This window comes from Kryptolebias marmoratus, linkage group LG2 (genome assembly GCF_001649575.2).
Source record: "Kryptolebias marmoratus isolate JLee-2015 linkage group LG2, ASM164957v2, whole genome shotgun sequence".
NCBI lineage: Eukaryota > Metazoa > Chordata > Actinopteri > Cyprinodontiformes > Rivulidae > Kryptolebias > Kryptolebias marmoratus.
The window spans coordinates 16,766,109-16,783,487 of record NC_051431.1 but is presented as its reverse complement, the minus strand read 5'-3'; the positions used below and the strand labels follow the sequence as shown (position 1 = coordinate 16,783,487).

Here is a 17,379-nt window from a genome sequence, read left to right as displayed (position 1 = left end):
CAGTTTCCACAAATCAGGACCAAGTGTAAATTCAGCCTAAAGGTACTCATTGCAAACTATGAAATCAATTAAAAAAGGTTATCCTGGTGCAGCTTGAAAGAGCTTACGCTGTCATTTTCCAGATATATTGATTGCAATTCTGAAATGCAGGTCCACACTGAATGTAAACACAGCACTCAGCTAAATCTGCAGAAAAACCACGTGAAAGTTTGAGTTGCATGATTATCTAGTTAAGCTGTCCGTGGCCTTTGTAGGGAAACAAATATGGTAATAAGTTTAACATCTCACCTATTTTCCCTCAGGTCATTTTGGCTCTTTCTGTAGGTAAATAAAGACTTGTGGTAGTTGGCATCCGGTCACAAATTTTCAATGATAAAAGGACACATTAATCATCAATCTGAGAAAAATATTGTGCGGATTTTGTTTCTTACAATATGAAAGTTTTTGTCCGGACTTTATGACTTTGCACTAAATACCTTTAACATTTTAAAAAATCTTTATTAGAAATGTTGGTTCTGAACTACAAGCAGTTGTAGCAACGTGTTTGTAACATATGCACTGTAAAAGAAAGGACAATGAGTAAATTGCAAGTAAGGTCAACTTCTCGATGAGTGTCTAAGTCAAATTCAAGTAACTAATTATTCTCTACAATGTGGCTTTAGGGTCTGAATCCAGAAATCAGTTATCCAGACCTCTACACTGCCCTCAGGTCCATCATCTGGTACTCTGCAGTCTCACTTTAAACTGGTTTATTCTGTGACTCTGTGAGCTGAAAAGTTAATGTCTCAAACACAGCTAGTTCATACTAAGGTACGGTATTTCTTATATTTGTACATTTTCCTTCGAACAGATAGCATTTAGCATCTTGGTTTTTCATAAAACTGAAGCTTGAATGTTCCCAACTTATTGCCAATGACCCAAATGTAGCTGTAAATAAAACTTTGTAAATTGAGAGTTCTGCATTAATCCTCACCTTTGAGTCCTGGGAGACAGTGGAGGAACCCGCAGTGGTACTGGTGGTGGGCCCTTAGGTCCTGCTAACACTTTTGGAGGAAGAGGTGGAATATTTTGGTCTCCGGAGGCAGGCGGGCCAGGGGTGAGAGGTGAGGTCTTTCTAACTTCAACACTGCTTAAAATGAGGGTAGGCGGTTGAATGGCTAATGTCTGAGGCCTACTTTCAGTAGACTGGACGTTCAGATTGGGGATCGGCGCTTCAGTAGGAATCGGGGTGCTGGCAGAGCTGGAAACTGGGGGCAAAGATCTGCACGGCACAGGTGGGGGTAGGACATCAAGTTGCTCCGCTCTCGAGGAACTCGGGCGTGGCGTAGGTGGTGGGGGGCTCTGGGAAGAGGTGAAGCGCTGTGGAGGGCCGTTGTTAATGCGTGGAGGCACAGGGGGTAGGGAGGTGTCAGGCGTCGGAGGCACGAGGGAGCTGGAGTGGTGGTCGACTGGAGAACTTGTGCGAAACTTAGTCCTCTGTTTCGGAACGGGCTTTTCCTTTCTTGCATCCATTCCTACGTCCTCCGCATCCTCTCTTTTTTCAGCAGGGACTGAGCTTCTTTTTCCTGGAACAGGCTTCATATCTCTTTCTTCGTCGCTGCTCTCCAACATTTTGAACTTGTCTCTTTGCTTCGGGACTGGTTTACCTCTCTCCCTAGGAATAGGTCTCCTCCTCTCACAATCTCTGTCGTTTCCATCCACATTTTCTCCTCCCAGGGAGACAGAAACGACTTCACTGTGATCCATCTGTGCGTCGTGATTATTGTGCATATTGTTCAGGCTGGTCAGGATGCGCCTCTGGTGGCCTGGCAGGGTGATGCCCATCTGGTCCAGCTGATCCGGGGTGAGGTTCAGACACTCCTGCAGCGTCGCCATCCCGGCACTCTGAAATGCCTCCATGTAACGCTCTAACCGAAGCTTGTACAACCAGTCCAGCATCTTAGGATCGGGTTTGGACTGAGACATGATCGATTTGGACACGTCTGAAGCATGTGTGAGAGTCAACATGCCATGAGTCCACTTCTACAGGGAAAACGCAGACTTTAGTGCCTCTCAAATCATGGCTCACCAACCTGTGGATGAGAAAATGCATTATATTCATTCATCGAGAAAGTAATTAGGGTCTTTTCATAGTTGGCAATTGTAATAATAATAACAATAATGATAATAAAAAAGAATGTATGCTTAACTTTTTTTCCTTTTCCTAATCTCACAGAATAGGGTTTAGTCTCCAATAATAGCATACTGCTACATAACTGCTTATTGAACAGGTCAAGCCAACACTTTTAGACCTAAACAAGAGTTTGGATTTGTTATTCTAAAAAATATTACATTTGGTTACAGTGATTTAAACCATATCTTGCAACCACAAGGCTCAGTTCTTGGTCCTCTTCTTTTTAGTCTTTAAATACATCATTTACCTAATTTATGTCCTGGTTTTCAAATGTAGGCTGATGATAGTTATATATAGATATGTGACCAAACACAACGTCATATGTGTCTAGGGTTTGAAAAGTCAGGCCTTCTGTTGAATGTTTAAAAAAAAAACTGTCAGGTTGCTTTTTGTTAAGAGCCCAATCCTGAAGTGATGGCAATGATTTAAATTTCAAGACCAGCATATCAAAGACGTGTCATAGGTAAATAACTTTGTGTTGTTCTGAATTCTCATTTAGGATTTGAACAGCATGTTAAGACGGTAAGCAGAGTTGCAAAAGCAAACTTGCATACATTCGGTTAATTAGTCTTCTCGCCATTTCTTGCTGCGAACCCATGGATTACGGGAACTGTAAGGTTTTTCTGGAGGAAGGGATTACCGTGTGAAATTCCCCACCTGCATTCTTGAAATTTATTTCTGACTGACATCGTTTCTGCTTGAAAACCGGAGCAGTTTCTCAAGGAAGACTAGTTTTGTCGTTGTTTTACTTTCAGCTGATCCCTTCTACAGGAAGCGAACTCCCGTGAAAGGTTTGCCAATTGTTCGACACCGGATGTCCTTCCTGAGACGACCTGGGCTCAAACCTGCAGCCTCGGGATTACAAGACGGCGGCCCTGATCACTGAGATACCACAGCCCCTAAGGAGTACTGGTTCTGTCAGAAATAATTACCGTCTTTCTTTTTTTTTTGTTTTGTGTGACGGTTAGGTTGTTGGGTTTTTATACCTAAGCTTAATTAGAGTAAAGTTTTGTTCTGTATTGTATTTTAAACAGTTTGTATGTCCTCCATGTTACTAAGGGCCCATCTGAGGACATGCATCACTTGTCTCTACACAAATAAACAATTACTGAATTAAGGAATGATTAGGGTTACTTAAATGCAAATTAATAGCAGAATAAGCATTTGATTTATTAGACACAGGTCTGCAAAAGTATACCCCAAGTTTATTTTTATATTGTTTCATGAAAGAGCGAAACTTGCTGAGCAATGAGTAAATCTCTTGGTATCTGTATTAGGTTTAAAATGCTAGTTGGATTTCAAACCAAACAGAGAAAATTCTCACATTCCACCAAGTTTCCTAAGATCCTGCGTTGGGAAACGTGTCATGTTGCAAACGTGCAGCAATAAATTTGGCTCTGGAACAACAGATCATTATGATCCGTACTCAGAAGAGCCATTGTAAAAACTCACGATAGTGTCTTTTTTATGCAGTGCAAATAAACCGTGTCAAAGCTGTAAGTGATAAACTGGTCGAGCGTAAGAGTCCCGCTTTGGTAAAAGAGGAAGCCGCAATAAAGCAATGAGAAAGGCTGAAATTCTTATAGGAACTTCTTTAAATTGAAGTGTCAAGAACGCACAATGACATCTTTATTCCTTTCCAATATTCTGCTCTGCCCGCTGTCTTCTGTTCAACCTTATGCGGCCGCCGTGTTTCGTATACTGTAGTGCGTTTGTAATTTCTCATCTTAAGGAGCACAGCTTTAGGGACAACAACACACACCGAGCACTTTGGCATCCCCACAACAAACCACTGTGAGAGGAAGCGTCAACGACACGAGCACTGGCATACAAATGATGTTCTCACTAACTCACCAACTTCTCCTCACACCTCTCCAATTCACACTTGGTGGATTCTTAGCAGCAACAAGGCCTTCCCATCCCGTCCCATGAGCACCCTCTCATTATCCAGGCTGGAATTCAGGTCTTCTCACGCACCAACTCTTTGGCGCACTAATGATGTGCGTCGCGACGGCGCGTCCGGCAAGTTTTCAGATGCCGAGCACTCACATTAAAAGGACTTAACAAACAAAAAAGGAGAGCCAACTCTCTCCGTAAACACAGTCCACTCTGAATAAACGCATTAATGACTTCAACTCACTCTATCACAACAACATACAGGATGTGCATTGACACAGTTTTAATTAATTTATTTTTTATTCAAATTTCTACAGCGCTGACTGCACTTCATCTATCTCCCACATACATGTGACCTCAAAGGAAACTGCTGGTTTCCTACAAAAAGCCACAAACTCTGCTTCTCTTCAGCACACGTTAGGGGAAAATACATTACACTGACTAAAAACAAGACATGTGAATATGTGTAAATTCAATTTATATTTAATCTAAATTTATATGCACAAATCCTTGCACCTAAAAAGAGTGACTGCACAAACAGACATTTTGAAACCCCTTTATAAATGCTGATACAGATTGTAATTATTTAAGAAAAAAAAAACATTTTCACCTCTGCTTCAAATTCAGTTTACTGTAAAAAGTGCAGGTTAAACATATTAGGACATGTTTGCTTTTGGGCAAGATTTAAAAATGGATCAAAGGCTTAAATACGCAATAATATTCAATTAGAGGATTATTTATTTATCGTTTATTCCTTTTCACGAGCCCGGTTATTCCAATTAGTATAACATATGTATTGAATATAATGTGCAAAAGTTTGAAGTCACTCCTTATTTGTTTGTATTCTGCTTCCCCTGAGTTTACTTTATTTATGACGTTTAAGTCAAGTAATCACATTTACAGCAAGTTGTACGGCAAGCCTACTTTATCAGGTTATCGTGATGTGTGATTACCAGCAAAATTGGAAAGAATTTCCCTTAAAAAAAACAAACAAAAAAAAACATCAAAACTGTTGTTTTGGGGACAAACCAAACCTTCCATTTTGTGGTTTCAAAAATAAATTGAGTAATAAAATAAACAAAAATACAACCCAAAACAAAGGTCCAAATGAATAGCAGCAAAGAGAAAACTAAAATACAGATTTGTTGCTAATACCAATGGAATAATTTAGTGGTCGTCAGATTGGCTAAGTCAGGTTCAACCATGGTCTGTGTCAGAAAGATGATAAAACTGAAGTAACTACAGGAAGTATAAGTTTTAACAAGGTTTCTCGCTCAGTCCTCAGAACCTGGCTGCCCACCCTCAAGTCAATCGATGTCCCAGGGGGGTTCTGAACATCAACACAACCAACAATGAGTCCTAACGCTGTGCTAAATGCACTTAGCCATAATGGAATGTCTTTACATCACGGCACAGGCTCTACAGAGAAATCAGGGGTAGCTTAAGATTTTTTTACACAATTTTCCTTTAAAAGTATTACCACCAACTGCAAACATAATCTGATGCTTTATATAAACACAATATGAATAGAATCAGTTTTATCCTGACACATTAGCTTCCCGAGTGCCTAAAAAAGCAAACAAAAACAGCGTGATAACTGGAAGTGATGTCCATCGAGTCTGAGTGAGGACAAAAAAAAAAACAAAAACACACAATCCAGTCAAAAATACCCTACTTGGCCGAGTGTGAGCATGTTGAAATGGCTTCACTGCATTTCCTGTCAAATGTTTCCTCTGAGAAGGCCACAGGGTACTGGGACAGTGTCGATGTAGCTCTCTTCTCACTGATCAAACACAGTTCCTATTTTTGAATTGAGGAAGTCACAGGCAGTTCATGCGATAAATTATAGTCCCGATTAGCAACTCCTGGGGTGTTACTCATGAACTAAAAACACACAGAGAGAGCCTAGAAACTCCATTTCAGCACACAGGGAGAGTTTAGAAGCAGATCTCAGCATTTTGGACCAGGCATAAGTTTTTTATCTCGGCGCTTTAAAGCCCTTTCATCAGCCTTGTGCTTTCGGTGTTGTGTGGGTGTTGTAATGAACCGCATAAAGAAGTGCTGAGCTTCTTTTAAGGGTGAGAAAAAGAACAAACACATCTGAAATGGCTACGCCGTTTTGGTTCTTGGTAAATGTTCGTAGCTGGTCAAGATTTTTTTTTAAGAGGTGTCTGTAGCAAAAGATGTGAAGCAATAAAAGGCACACCCAACCCTTTCAAATGGAAATCGATACAAAAAAATAGTAGAACTCTATACAACGTTCATCTACACCAGATCAGAACCCCAACTTGGGCTAAAAATCCAGTGCATTTAAGCAACTTTGTGCAGCATTAATTTGTGATTATGGAGCCTGAAAAATTAAACTTAACCGTCAAATATGGACTAAAACTGATGAGTTCTCCTGGTATTCTTCCAGCTCCATTCTTTCATATGAAAAAAAAAAAAAAAAAAAAAAAAAAAAGACTTCACAAATTCTTCATCTCAGATTTTCGCCCATGATGTTGTCAGCCATGCTAACTCTGAACAAAACCAAGCTAAAGCCCGGGTGTGCAAATGATTATTTATTTATTTATTAACCTTTATTTAACCAGGCAAGTCCCACTGAGATCACAGATCTCATTTTTCAAGGGAGGCCTGGGCCTGAAGGCAGCCTAACATGCATTTTCTTAGATTAGGTTGCTTATCGGTCCAGCACCTTTAAAGTTAAATTTTACAGAAGCTATCTGCTTTTTCTATTTGTAGTTCAATCAGTTAAACCCCACTTGGTGTAAAGATGCACCTGGTGTAAAAGTGAGCAGCAGGACTAACCAGGAAATGTGACAAAAAAGTCAATATGAATCTAAAACGATTTAAATCAACAACTTTCACAACAACACACCCAGCAAAACAACTGCTGCTAATGCTGTTAAAACTGTTAAAGGCACCTCAGCTGCGTTTCGACAGCTGACTCCCCCCGTGCTTCGTTTTCGTTTTAACCATTTTATTTTTGCGTCCTTCAACTCTCTCCCACCTATGTTAGCCTCCCCCCTCCCACTCAGAAAGCTGCCAATAACGGCGTCTCTGTGCCGCTTTCACAATGGAGCATTCTGTTGCCTAGGCGAGAAGACAAGACTGAGGAGGAGGAAGGATTCGTGGTGGGGGCCCACGGTCCGGGTCGGCGCACACGCACACACACACACACACACACACACACAGTCTAAAAACAAATGCTCACCTAATGATACTTTCTGTGCAAGTTGGTGTGTGCAAAGAGAGAGCCTGGACTGTGTCTGAAATTGTGTTTCACCTCTCGTATCCTCTTTTAATTTCACTCGTAAACACCGATATCTGAAGCTTAGTTTTGTATTTGTTTCTCTCTTTCAGTGTCCTTAGCACTGAAGTGCTTCCTCCATTTGTATTAGACTTTTACAATATAGCAATTTAGAAGACAATGCAAGAAAATGTAAAACAGGCTCTAAATACTTTGTCGTCATTACCTGATTTTCTTTTTTAATCTTTGACTCTAATATTAGACTAAATTCTTGACCCTTTTCCTGTCTTTACTTGTTTTTGTGTAACTGTGTCACAACGTAAAAATAATTTAAAAAAAACAATCATACAAGAAGAAGAGTCAGGGCGTTAGTCACAATATGGCTGGTAGTCTGAGTGTTTCAGTGTGGCTTTTCACCAGCCACAGTAACCACTGTCTTGTTTCATTTTCACATTTCTCTCGGAAGTTTTTCTTCATTTTTGTTTTTAAACCATTTCGGGTTTTCATAAGGCTACTACTGACAGGATTATTTATTCCAGTGCTTCTGCAAGACGTACTTAAAACAGCTAAATGTTTTTAGTATTGACCTCAGTTTAGGTAATCCAATACAGGATTCAATAGGCGACTACAGATACAGAGATTTAGAGATAGGTGAGCCCACACTTTTGACTGGTACTGTACACCATCTGAGTTAAGACATTTGTTTTTAAATATTATTGTTAGAAAGCTCCCCAAACTAATCAGAATTTTTCTTAAATGATCCAGCCATCTATCTATTCATTTTCTTCCACTCGCCTGAGGTTGAGTCATGGAGATAAGGTCCAGCTTTTCCTGGGGGATCCTGAGACCTTCCCAGGCCAGAGAGGATACATAATCCCTCCAGCAAGTTCTGGATCTGACCCAGGGTCTCCTCTGAGGGTAACGTGCTCAGAAAACCTTCAAGGGGGAGGCATCCAGGAGACATCTAGATGCCTGAATCACCTCAGTGGACTCCTTTATTTATAGTGGGTCAGCTGAGGACTCCTCTGTGATGCCCCCCGGATGACGAAGGCCTTCATCTTATCTCTAAGGCTGAGCCTGGCCACCCAACAGGGGGCACTCATTTCAACTGCTTGTACTGGAGATCTTGTTTTTTCAGTCATGATCCATATCTCAGACCCTTGGGGGTGAGAGTTAGAATGTCAGTGGAGAAATAAACCAAGTGTTTCCCTTATTGGCTCAGCTCCTTTACCAAATCCCTCATTACTGTGGAGGACACCTGGTTTGGTCCATAGCCTACCATCGCTCTTAAACGAGACATCAAGATACTGGAACTCCTCTGCTTGAAGCAGGTATTTCAAGATGGCAGCTGCGTTTTCATCCACATTCACTGGCTTCTATGACTATACACTATAGTTTAAAAGAGAAAGACAATAACTGAGCGATGTTTAAATAGTTTGGACTCTGAGCTGCATTCTCAAGGCCACCTGTCCACTCACAACCCGTTCATCCTCTATATGTTTTTAATCTGTTACAGAAACGACGCACGGCAGCGCTATAGCTAACTGGGTCAGGCAGTGATCGAGCTAATTCATTAATTCATTTCTCACCTCAGATGAAATAAAACATTTTATGTTAGACATCGGCAAAGAGCTGCTTTGCTCATGTGTCATCCATGAAGGAATAATCTGAAAATTTGCAGCCAATCAGAGCAATTCCTCATCTTCAGCCCGATGGGAGAACGGATGTTTCAGGAAGTTAAACACACGACTTTCTATTGCTGCCTGTTTAAAAACTGTATTCATTTAGACCCATTCTGATGATCGATTTTTGACAATAGATTGGTAACCAGTAGACCGATTTTAAAAATTCAAATTGTGTTGGATTTGTGTTTAAAAGATCTATCTAATGGTGTCAAAATATGTTGTGTTTGATGTGGTTATAAAAATCAGGTGGCCTTGCAAGTTGTACAAACAACAGTTTCATAAATAATAAGTAGTAAAGATTTCCGCATGTCAAACTAGATGCTGTATCATGAACACATCATTATTAGGTTATAAATTTTAAACTATTAATGTGAAAAGACATGTAGTCAGAGCTGAACTTTAAAGTACAAACTGCATCAGCAAAATATTATAGCCACACTTGCAAAAACTTTAACAAATAACCTTAAAAAAAAAGTCAACACTCAAAATGTAGCCGACTGTGCAACACATGAATATAATGCTGAACATTTTGACAGTTTGACTTCTGCCAGTAAGAGATGAGAAGAAATCTTAAACAAAGGCCCCTTCTTCGTCAGATAAAGTCAAAATTATTTATACATTATCGGCTTCCTCCTCTCAGATATATATATATATACACTCGGACTGTAAATACCCATCGAATACAAGAAACTGGTCCAAAATCAGCTGAATATTAAGCACTACCCAGTACAAATTTACGTAATACAGTAGTTCCTCTATATGACAGTTTGTTTGCTCAAGTACATGGTCAAGTCTCGTCAGAATTGGCATGACTTCTCCTTTTGCAATTATCTCAACACATCAAAAAAAAAAAAAAGAATAACACGGGAAGTAAATGGAATGCTACAACAGACAAGATAAAGCAAACCATAAATAAACAGGTCTGTTGTGACGAGCATATTCCCAAAATGTTGTAACGCATATTAAAAATAGGTAAAAAAACCAAAAAAAAACTAAAAATGTTGAAATGTATTAATAAGTTACAAACAAATACAAGACAAAGAGACCAGGCTGAAAAATATTTTCCTCATCTCTCTTCTGCACCGCTATGACCGTCCCATCTTTGGAATACCACGCCACAATTTCCTTCGAACCCATTTGCAGTCAAAATCAAGACAAAGTTACCATTTATCATCATCTGCCATCAAGCCGTAGATAAAATATCAACAAAAAAGGAATGCGAGAAATCCCTAAACTGCATCTATAAAAGCAAACAGAGGCGGTAAGCGCCAACTCTTCTGACATGATTGTTATCTGCAAAACCTAACGTTGAAAGCATCTGACATTTTGACACTAATTATACCACGATTAACTGCGAGCAATTATCACATCCTCGTGTGCAACATAAACATCCGTGCACAGTTTTAAACCTGTACGTTTTACACCGTTTATATACATAAATGATTTGTTAATAGTGCTGTAAACTTTATTGCTCCTTAGCTTACGACACTATCAAAGCACTTTACAGTTTTAAATAACCATTTTGCTTAAAAATGAGCTAAACAAAAATCCTACAAATAGACATTTTTATTGCTACCGTACCTCGACGTCGTCGCATCAAACAGGTCAAAAGTCGTCAACACTTGAGGGTTGCGGCAAGTCCTTATCTTAAGTTCTGTTCATCGTTCGTAGCGTTTTGAGAATATTTGCGCAGATCAGTAAAGATGGTATCACAAGGAAATTTAGCTCAGAGTTAACGCACAGCTGACAGCCGTGATACGGGCCTCAGATGCAAAACGAAAGACAGAAAACTACATGGAAACAGGTGTTAAAAAAGAGCAGAAATGACTCGACAGAACCACAGTCACTGACAGGCCGGTGTGGGGGGGTAAGGTGTACGCCACTGAGCTTTTAGAGAATAAAGACAAAAAAGCTTCCGTAGAGTCTGTGTTAGGAAACGCGAGAGAGAGAGAGAGAGAGAGAGAGAGAGAGAGAGAGAGAACACATTTGCTAAATCAGCCTGAATCGTGCGCCGTGACATTTCTCAACCTCAAATGCCGTTTCATATACAGAAGACAAACGCTTCTTAGAGAGCGGACAGGAGAGAGAGAGCTGTGGCCGGGGCAGAAAAATGTTACAGGATGTACATAGGGGGGGCGCTAAAGGTCAAAGGGCAGTGATTTGATGAGTAGACTGATTGGCCAGTTGTGGTGTGGGGGGTAAATATGTTAGGTTTAGATGTTCAGGTAACGTCTCCTGGTCTCTAAACAAAAGGACAGAAGGTAAAGCCAATATGAAGCTTCTCTTTAGGAGTTTGATCACACTTATTTCCCCCAACTTTGGGCCGACAGCGACGCTTCCTCCGCTGCTCATCGCATCAGATTATCAGCAAGCAGCGTTCCCACAACTCAACAGTCTCACTCGAGATTTCTATTAAGATGCTGTCCTGAAAGAACTGCCACAATCTAGAGGCACAAACACATCCACGCACGCGTACAAAGGACGTGACTCATAAACCCACCGAGAGAGACACTGCTGCTTTCAGCCCACTTTCAATTGGAACTGAATAGTGACTCAGTCCTGCCAGTACAGCGACGCAGCTGAACAATATCCACCAGTGAACAACCTGGTGCTTTCACGTCTCTTCAGGGTGCATTTGTCGTACGGAGATGTTTATAATGCCGAGTCAGTCAAAAGCTGCTGGTTACAGGAAGGCCGTTAACACAATGACTTCATCAGGAGGTCTGCATTGTTGGGAATCACCAGAGGGTGTTACCCAAAAGTACGAGTTTGCATGCAACAGGAGATCTAGTTTTGACCATGTTAAATCCTCAAAATGAACTTAAGACTCATAAAAAAAAGGCAAATTGTGTTTTCAGAATTCATTTAGCATTATTTACTGCCAGGCTTCATTTAAAAAAAGAAAATCAATCTGTGTCTTTAAAGATTTCCTTTTAGAGAGATTTCTTTTTCCGCCTTCTGGGAAGTAACAAGTTCCTGCATAACAAGTTGATCTTCTTTTAACATGTCTGCGACAAATGGCATTTCCTTCTTGCGTAATTGAGCACAATTTAATAAAACCTAAACTTGCAACGTGTTACTCGTGCACTCGGGTCGTCGAATATGTGGGGTTTGTTATTTCGGCCCGGGGTCGTTCTGATGTTAATCTGCTGAACTTGTCAGGTTGTGGATCAGTGAGGAGCGATTCAGAAGAAGCAGACAGATGAAAGAACAGTGAGAGAGGTTTGTTTTAAAAAAAAAACAACAATTAGATAAATAGGGAGGAACAAGGAAGAAGATGTCCGTAAACAATAAATAAAGTAGAGCAAACATTCACACACGAGTTAAGTGTTTGTCCAGCTCAGCATAAAGCTGTTTGAATGTAGCTGACAAGGACAGCTCATGTTGAAGGGGGGGTTGAGAGATCAAGCACTTATCATCTGAATCTTAACAAACGTCCTGCACCGTGAAGCGTTCAGGAGGGGCCCCTGAACGCCGCCGCTTCTCGACAGGTTCCAGCGGGGCAAAACTGAATTAGGCAGGACACAAGACAACGCTAGGCTGCACACTTATTTGGTTATTTCTGTTTCTACTTTCAGAAGCAACACGTTGGGAGACTGCCCTGACCAGGCGCGTGACCTTATCGTGTTTGAGGGCAGCGGTTCCCAAGCCCCTGGCCCTCCGAGGAACACCGTCCTGCAGGTTTTCATTGGGTCTGCAGACGCCTGTTAATCACTCACTCATTCAAATCGGCCAGGTCAAGGCAGGGGAAACAACTAAAACGTGCAGGATCCTCGAGGACCAGGGGTTGGGAACCACTGCTTTGGGGTTTGTTTGTTTTTTGTTTTTTTTGCTTTTTCCCCCCTCATCTGTCTCGTTGACGACAACAGCCACAAACACCATCATGTGCTTTAGGAAACTTGTCTGAAAAAAAAAATAATTACAAAAACTTGTTACCCCCCCAACTTTTACATCTTGTTTCCTTTGCATGACCTCCTTACTCTTTAAACCCTGCACTGAGCAGGCCTGTTATGCAAAAAGCAAAGAAAACAGTCTATTTTAAAGCACTAAAAGAAGCATTCAAATACTGTACTCTGCCTTTTTAAAGTTCATATCGAATCAAAGGAAATTAACTCGAAAAGAAACAGGAAAAAACAGACATTTTTTCTGCTGATATGAGCTTATATCAGATAACACATTCAAACACTTTCACTATGAAGTCTATATTTAAACTCAGAGGGGTTTTTTTTCTTTTTAAAAAAGGGCAGAAATAACATTGGGTTGAAATAAAACGAACTGCAGAGAGGGGGAGGAAATTGTGCCTGTTCAAAGCCCTGAAATGCCAAGACATCTAAAGCTTATGAATCATGGGAGTGGGGAAAAGTGAATCAACACCCAAACATCTGAAAATAATAGCCAAAACAGTCAGGCTGTCAGATTAGAAATAGTAAATTCCACAAGAGGGGGTTAAACCAGAGGCACAGCAGGGCAGACACAGCAATGTTACACTTGTTTCTTTAGGTAATGTTATTTCCTCTTCTTCGATATTAAGGAGGCATTCATAAAATAATTTAAAAAGAAAGAAAGCAGACCTGAAAGAGGAGATTTGTTATCAGTTTCCGGTGAGTTCACCCCAGCCTGCGGGTCAGACTAACGGGCAGAGCCTGAATATGAGCTCTGACAGCCGGCCACAGACTTCAGACAGGAGCTCAGCTCAAGGTTCTACTGCAAAGTGTGTGTGTGAGAGAGGGAGTGTGTGTATGAGAGAGAAAGAGCCTGTGTGTGCGTGTGTTTTTAGCCGTTTGCTCCCAATCAGCTGCGCGAGCGAAGTTTCACGTGAAAGAAAAGTTAACGCGTCGGCGTTGTTTCCTCACCTTCTCGGAAAAAAAGAGCGTCCCAAAAAAAATAAAATAAAGCAGTATCCGTCACACCGAAACGCCCTCGCTTTGCTTTTATCTCCCCTCGACTCGGACTCAGAGACCAGGACTACGTCGCCGAACAGCGGGCTGCATGTTTTTCCTCTCTCTCTCGCTCTCTGGGAAAAAAAGCGACGCGCAGCGACATTCGGCGCCAAGCTAACAAGATGGAGGCGTTCTACTTCCGGTCACACCCTTCAGAATAAAACTGACACTGTGCAATTCGAGCGTGCTGTGTTTTGTTTTGAAGTTGAAGAACCAAAATTCTTTTTTCAACTATCCTACTGCTAACTACTAATTGATGCTTTAAAAAACACACACACAAAAACTTCCGTAAGTCCATCATGTGACCACTGACAAGGACTGGCCAACCCAGTCTGTGTTTTTTTGCAAATACCTTACAGGGAGACAGCTTCCAGCTTCTATGCTGGGCTTATATGAACCCTTACATATACTGTACATAGTGGTGTGCAACAGGTTTAAACCACCTCTAATTTCAGTATAATTTGCCTCCAAACAACCATCCTAATACCTTTTTTTAAAAAAAAATCCTGATCAGTAGTAGTTCCTCTAGCTTCAAGGAGTTTCAAAGTTTATCTTGGGACTTTGGCTGCTTTTTTCACTAGTTTTCTGTCCAGATCTTGTAACTAACAACGGCAGTGCACTTTAAAATGAAGGAAGTGGACAAGTCTACCACAGAGAAAAGGTCTCAGACCTAAAAAAAAAAAGAAGCTATATGCAGCAGACGAGCAGCAACAGACTTCATGAAACAGTAAAAAAGCCTGCAAAGTCCTGACACAGAACCTGACAGAGGCATCCTCCTCCAGATGTCACTGTATAGGAATACAATGGGATTGTAAAATGTACTCAGTTGATGTATTTGACATATAAAAAAAAAAGCACAGACTATTTTTCCCAAATGGCTAGCAGTTAAGCAGCAGTAAACACTATAAAAGGTTTTGCTTAATTACTGTGCTGCTGTCTGTTGAAGAAGCTGTCCTTCAGTCTGGTGGTTTCTATTTTTTGCATCCGCACCAGATGGTCGCAGCTCCAAGAGGTGGTGGCGGTAGGGATGAGAGGGGTCTTTAATGATGTTTTATTTATTTATTTTTGCTCTGCTGATGTAAGGTGAGGTTCTTCCAGGGAGCATAAAGGACAGACGGTGTTATTTTCGGCACATTTTATGACTCTTTCAGAGCCTTTTTATCTGCAGCAGTGCAGCCTGCAAAACCCACCAAGATGCAGTTTACGAGGATGCTCTGGACGGTTGTTTTATCACTGGCTGTATGACAGGTTTTTAGCTAAAAGTGCTTTGAATATCGCCTTGTTGAGGTTAAAATGCTATTTTATGTTTGTCAAACTGTTATATTTTGGTCTTTCATGACCAAATTTTAAAAAATTAAAGACGTATGGCAGGCTGATGGTGAAGAAATGCCTGAAAGCCTCTTATTTGTTCCTTTGCCGAGCTGTCTGTCACGTATCGACACAACACTGGTTCATCCCTTGAGTTTAGGTGATGTTTTCTGCCTGAGTGATTCACGAGTCAGCGTTAAGTGGCTTAACAAACCAAATATGAACAAACAAACAAAACATTCCTCTTTAAATGGGATGCTATTAGATTGGAAAATGAGTGGGGAAAAAACGTAGTTAAAGTCCAAAGAAAAACCCTGAAAGATGTTCAGAAAGCCTGAAGAAGATTGTATGTTTGTAGAATACGTTCTAGAGATGGAGCACAAGGAAATCTGCTTCAGCTTAAGTATTTCCAACGAGTAAAGCAGATCTCTGAGGAACAAAGTCCAAGCTTTCAACATGTAGCCTACGCTCTGCAAGTCATCATATGCACTCCTGTTTGGCCAGAGGAGGAAACAGAAAGCCTAACATTAGGATAAGAAAGCTCCTCACAACGAATGGAGGGTTTCACCTCAAGTCCACTGAGTTTGAAGAAGGAAGCTGGTGGTTAGTGAGCATCAGAGGATGAACCAATAAAGATCCAGGAGTACATCAGGAATGACCCCCAGCTATAAACTGCTGAGTAAGCGTCTTACATAAATAATCACATTAAAGTAGATCTAACAAAAAAGTGCGATAGTTTAACCCCAAGCAACAAATTTCTCCCAGTAACCATAATTTGATCTGACCAAACCTAAGCTTTAAATATGTTCTGCCATACCGGAGTTTGTTTTTTCTCTTTTTGTTGGTTTTCTCATTTTACAAGTCGCCACGGGAGACTGAACTAATATTTATTTCTTAAAAGCAGCTTGCAAATGGTAGGGTTTCATTCCTCACTGCACACGCTCAAAATGGAGGGTTGACACTTTGAGCAATCAGTAAAGCTCTCTTTTAATAGAAGTAGCCGTGCAGAAAAATGACACAAAGATCCCAACACGTTTGATGAAAAGCTCCGTCAGCGATGCCTCAAACCATCAGAGAAGCACACAGCTCCCATTCAGCGGTGTTTAGAGGTCATACTGGATTCTTGGTCTTGACTTTTAGATCTACGTGCATATCATAGCTGTTAAAACCTGGGTCTTCACACCCAGTTTGAAACTTTATGGTCACAAATTCACAGTCAAAATAGATTTCCTTTGTTTATTCTGTTAATTCCTTTTAATACAACCCCCCCAAAAAAGCTGAGGACTTTTTAAAATTTTAAATTTTGATGACCTTTTAGTGCCATGGGGCTTTTATAACACTTCTTTTGTAATTGTCTTTTCTGTTTCTAAGTGTTTTATTGTGTTAATGCTGATTCATTGTTCCCACTTTTGTTTTCCTGTTTATTATTACTGTTATTGTTCTGCACATTTTTTGCAGTCTAACTATTCTTTTTGCTGTTTTAGGCCTTCATAACACATATCATAAGGTTCAGCTCATTCAGCAGATGGGTGCTCCGACTTTTGGCTTTTGCAACGTTTAAACTTTTTAACATATTTAACTTCATTTACAAATATTTGCTCCATAGAAGTACACTGATATCGCCTCAATTTCATAAAAAAATTGCCTTCTTTCAAATGTGTTTCGGTATACTTGCTCTATTTTTGTCTTCTTATGCTATTTTTTTTTTAGCTTTTAGCCTGCCTTTTGCTACTTTTAGCTAGTGTGTTGCTTCTCTTACCTCTTGTTTTGCTTCTCTTAGGTTTTAGCTAATGTCCTGATGATGTTGGGCCAATTTCAGCTCCTTCAGTAAACTACAGCAGCCCTTCAGCACTCAGCATTCATCCTGTATTTTCACAGAAACTGCCTTTTCTTTAGTTCATTTACTGCATGTTTGTTATTCTAGTTTTTGTGAAGCCCTTTGTGATTATTTTTCCCTAAAACAAAACAGTGTTACATTACCAATAAGATGATGAATTATCCAAATAGTTGTACAAATGTTTTAAAAGATTGCCTCATTTCCGCGCAGCTGTTTTAAAGATACAAGAGCTGCAATGTTTGAGTTTTGCAACTATTTAGATTAGATCTTGTTTTGTTTATTTATTTAAC

General features: G+C 40.4%; 1 protein-coding gene across 5 annotated transcripts in view; it reads right to left on the bottom strand.

The window, feature by feature from the left end:
- LOC108240482 (arf-GAP with Rho-GAP domain, ANK repeat and PH domain-containing protein 1) overlaps positions 1-14,012 on the bottom strand; it is a 55,724-nt gene extending 41,712 nt beyond the window's left edge. For 4 of the 5 annotated variants that reach the window (XM_037979217.1, XM_037979223.1, XM_037979220.1 and 1 more), the window contains exons 1-2: positions 13,858-14,012; positions 974-2,072 (exon numbers count right to left, since the gene is read on the bottom strand). In XM_037979217.1, the coding sequence (XP_037835145.1) occupies positions 974-2,007 (1,034 nt within the window). In that variant the 5' untranslated portion in view covers positions 2,008-2,072; positions 13,858-14,012. Of the gene's footprint in view, positions 1-973; positions 2,073-10,585; positions 10,862-13,857 lie in introns of those variants that run through there. The other variant, XM_037979219.1, reaches the window with a different exon arrangement.
- Between the last annotated feature and the right edge of the window lie 3,367 nt (positions 14,013-17,379).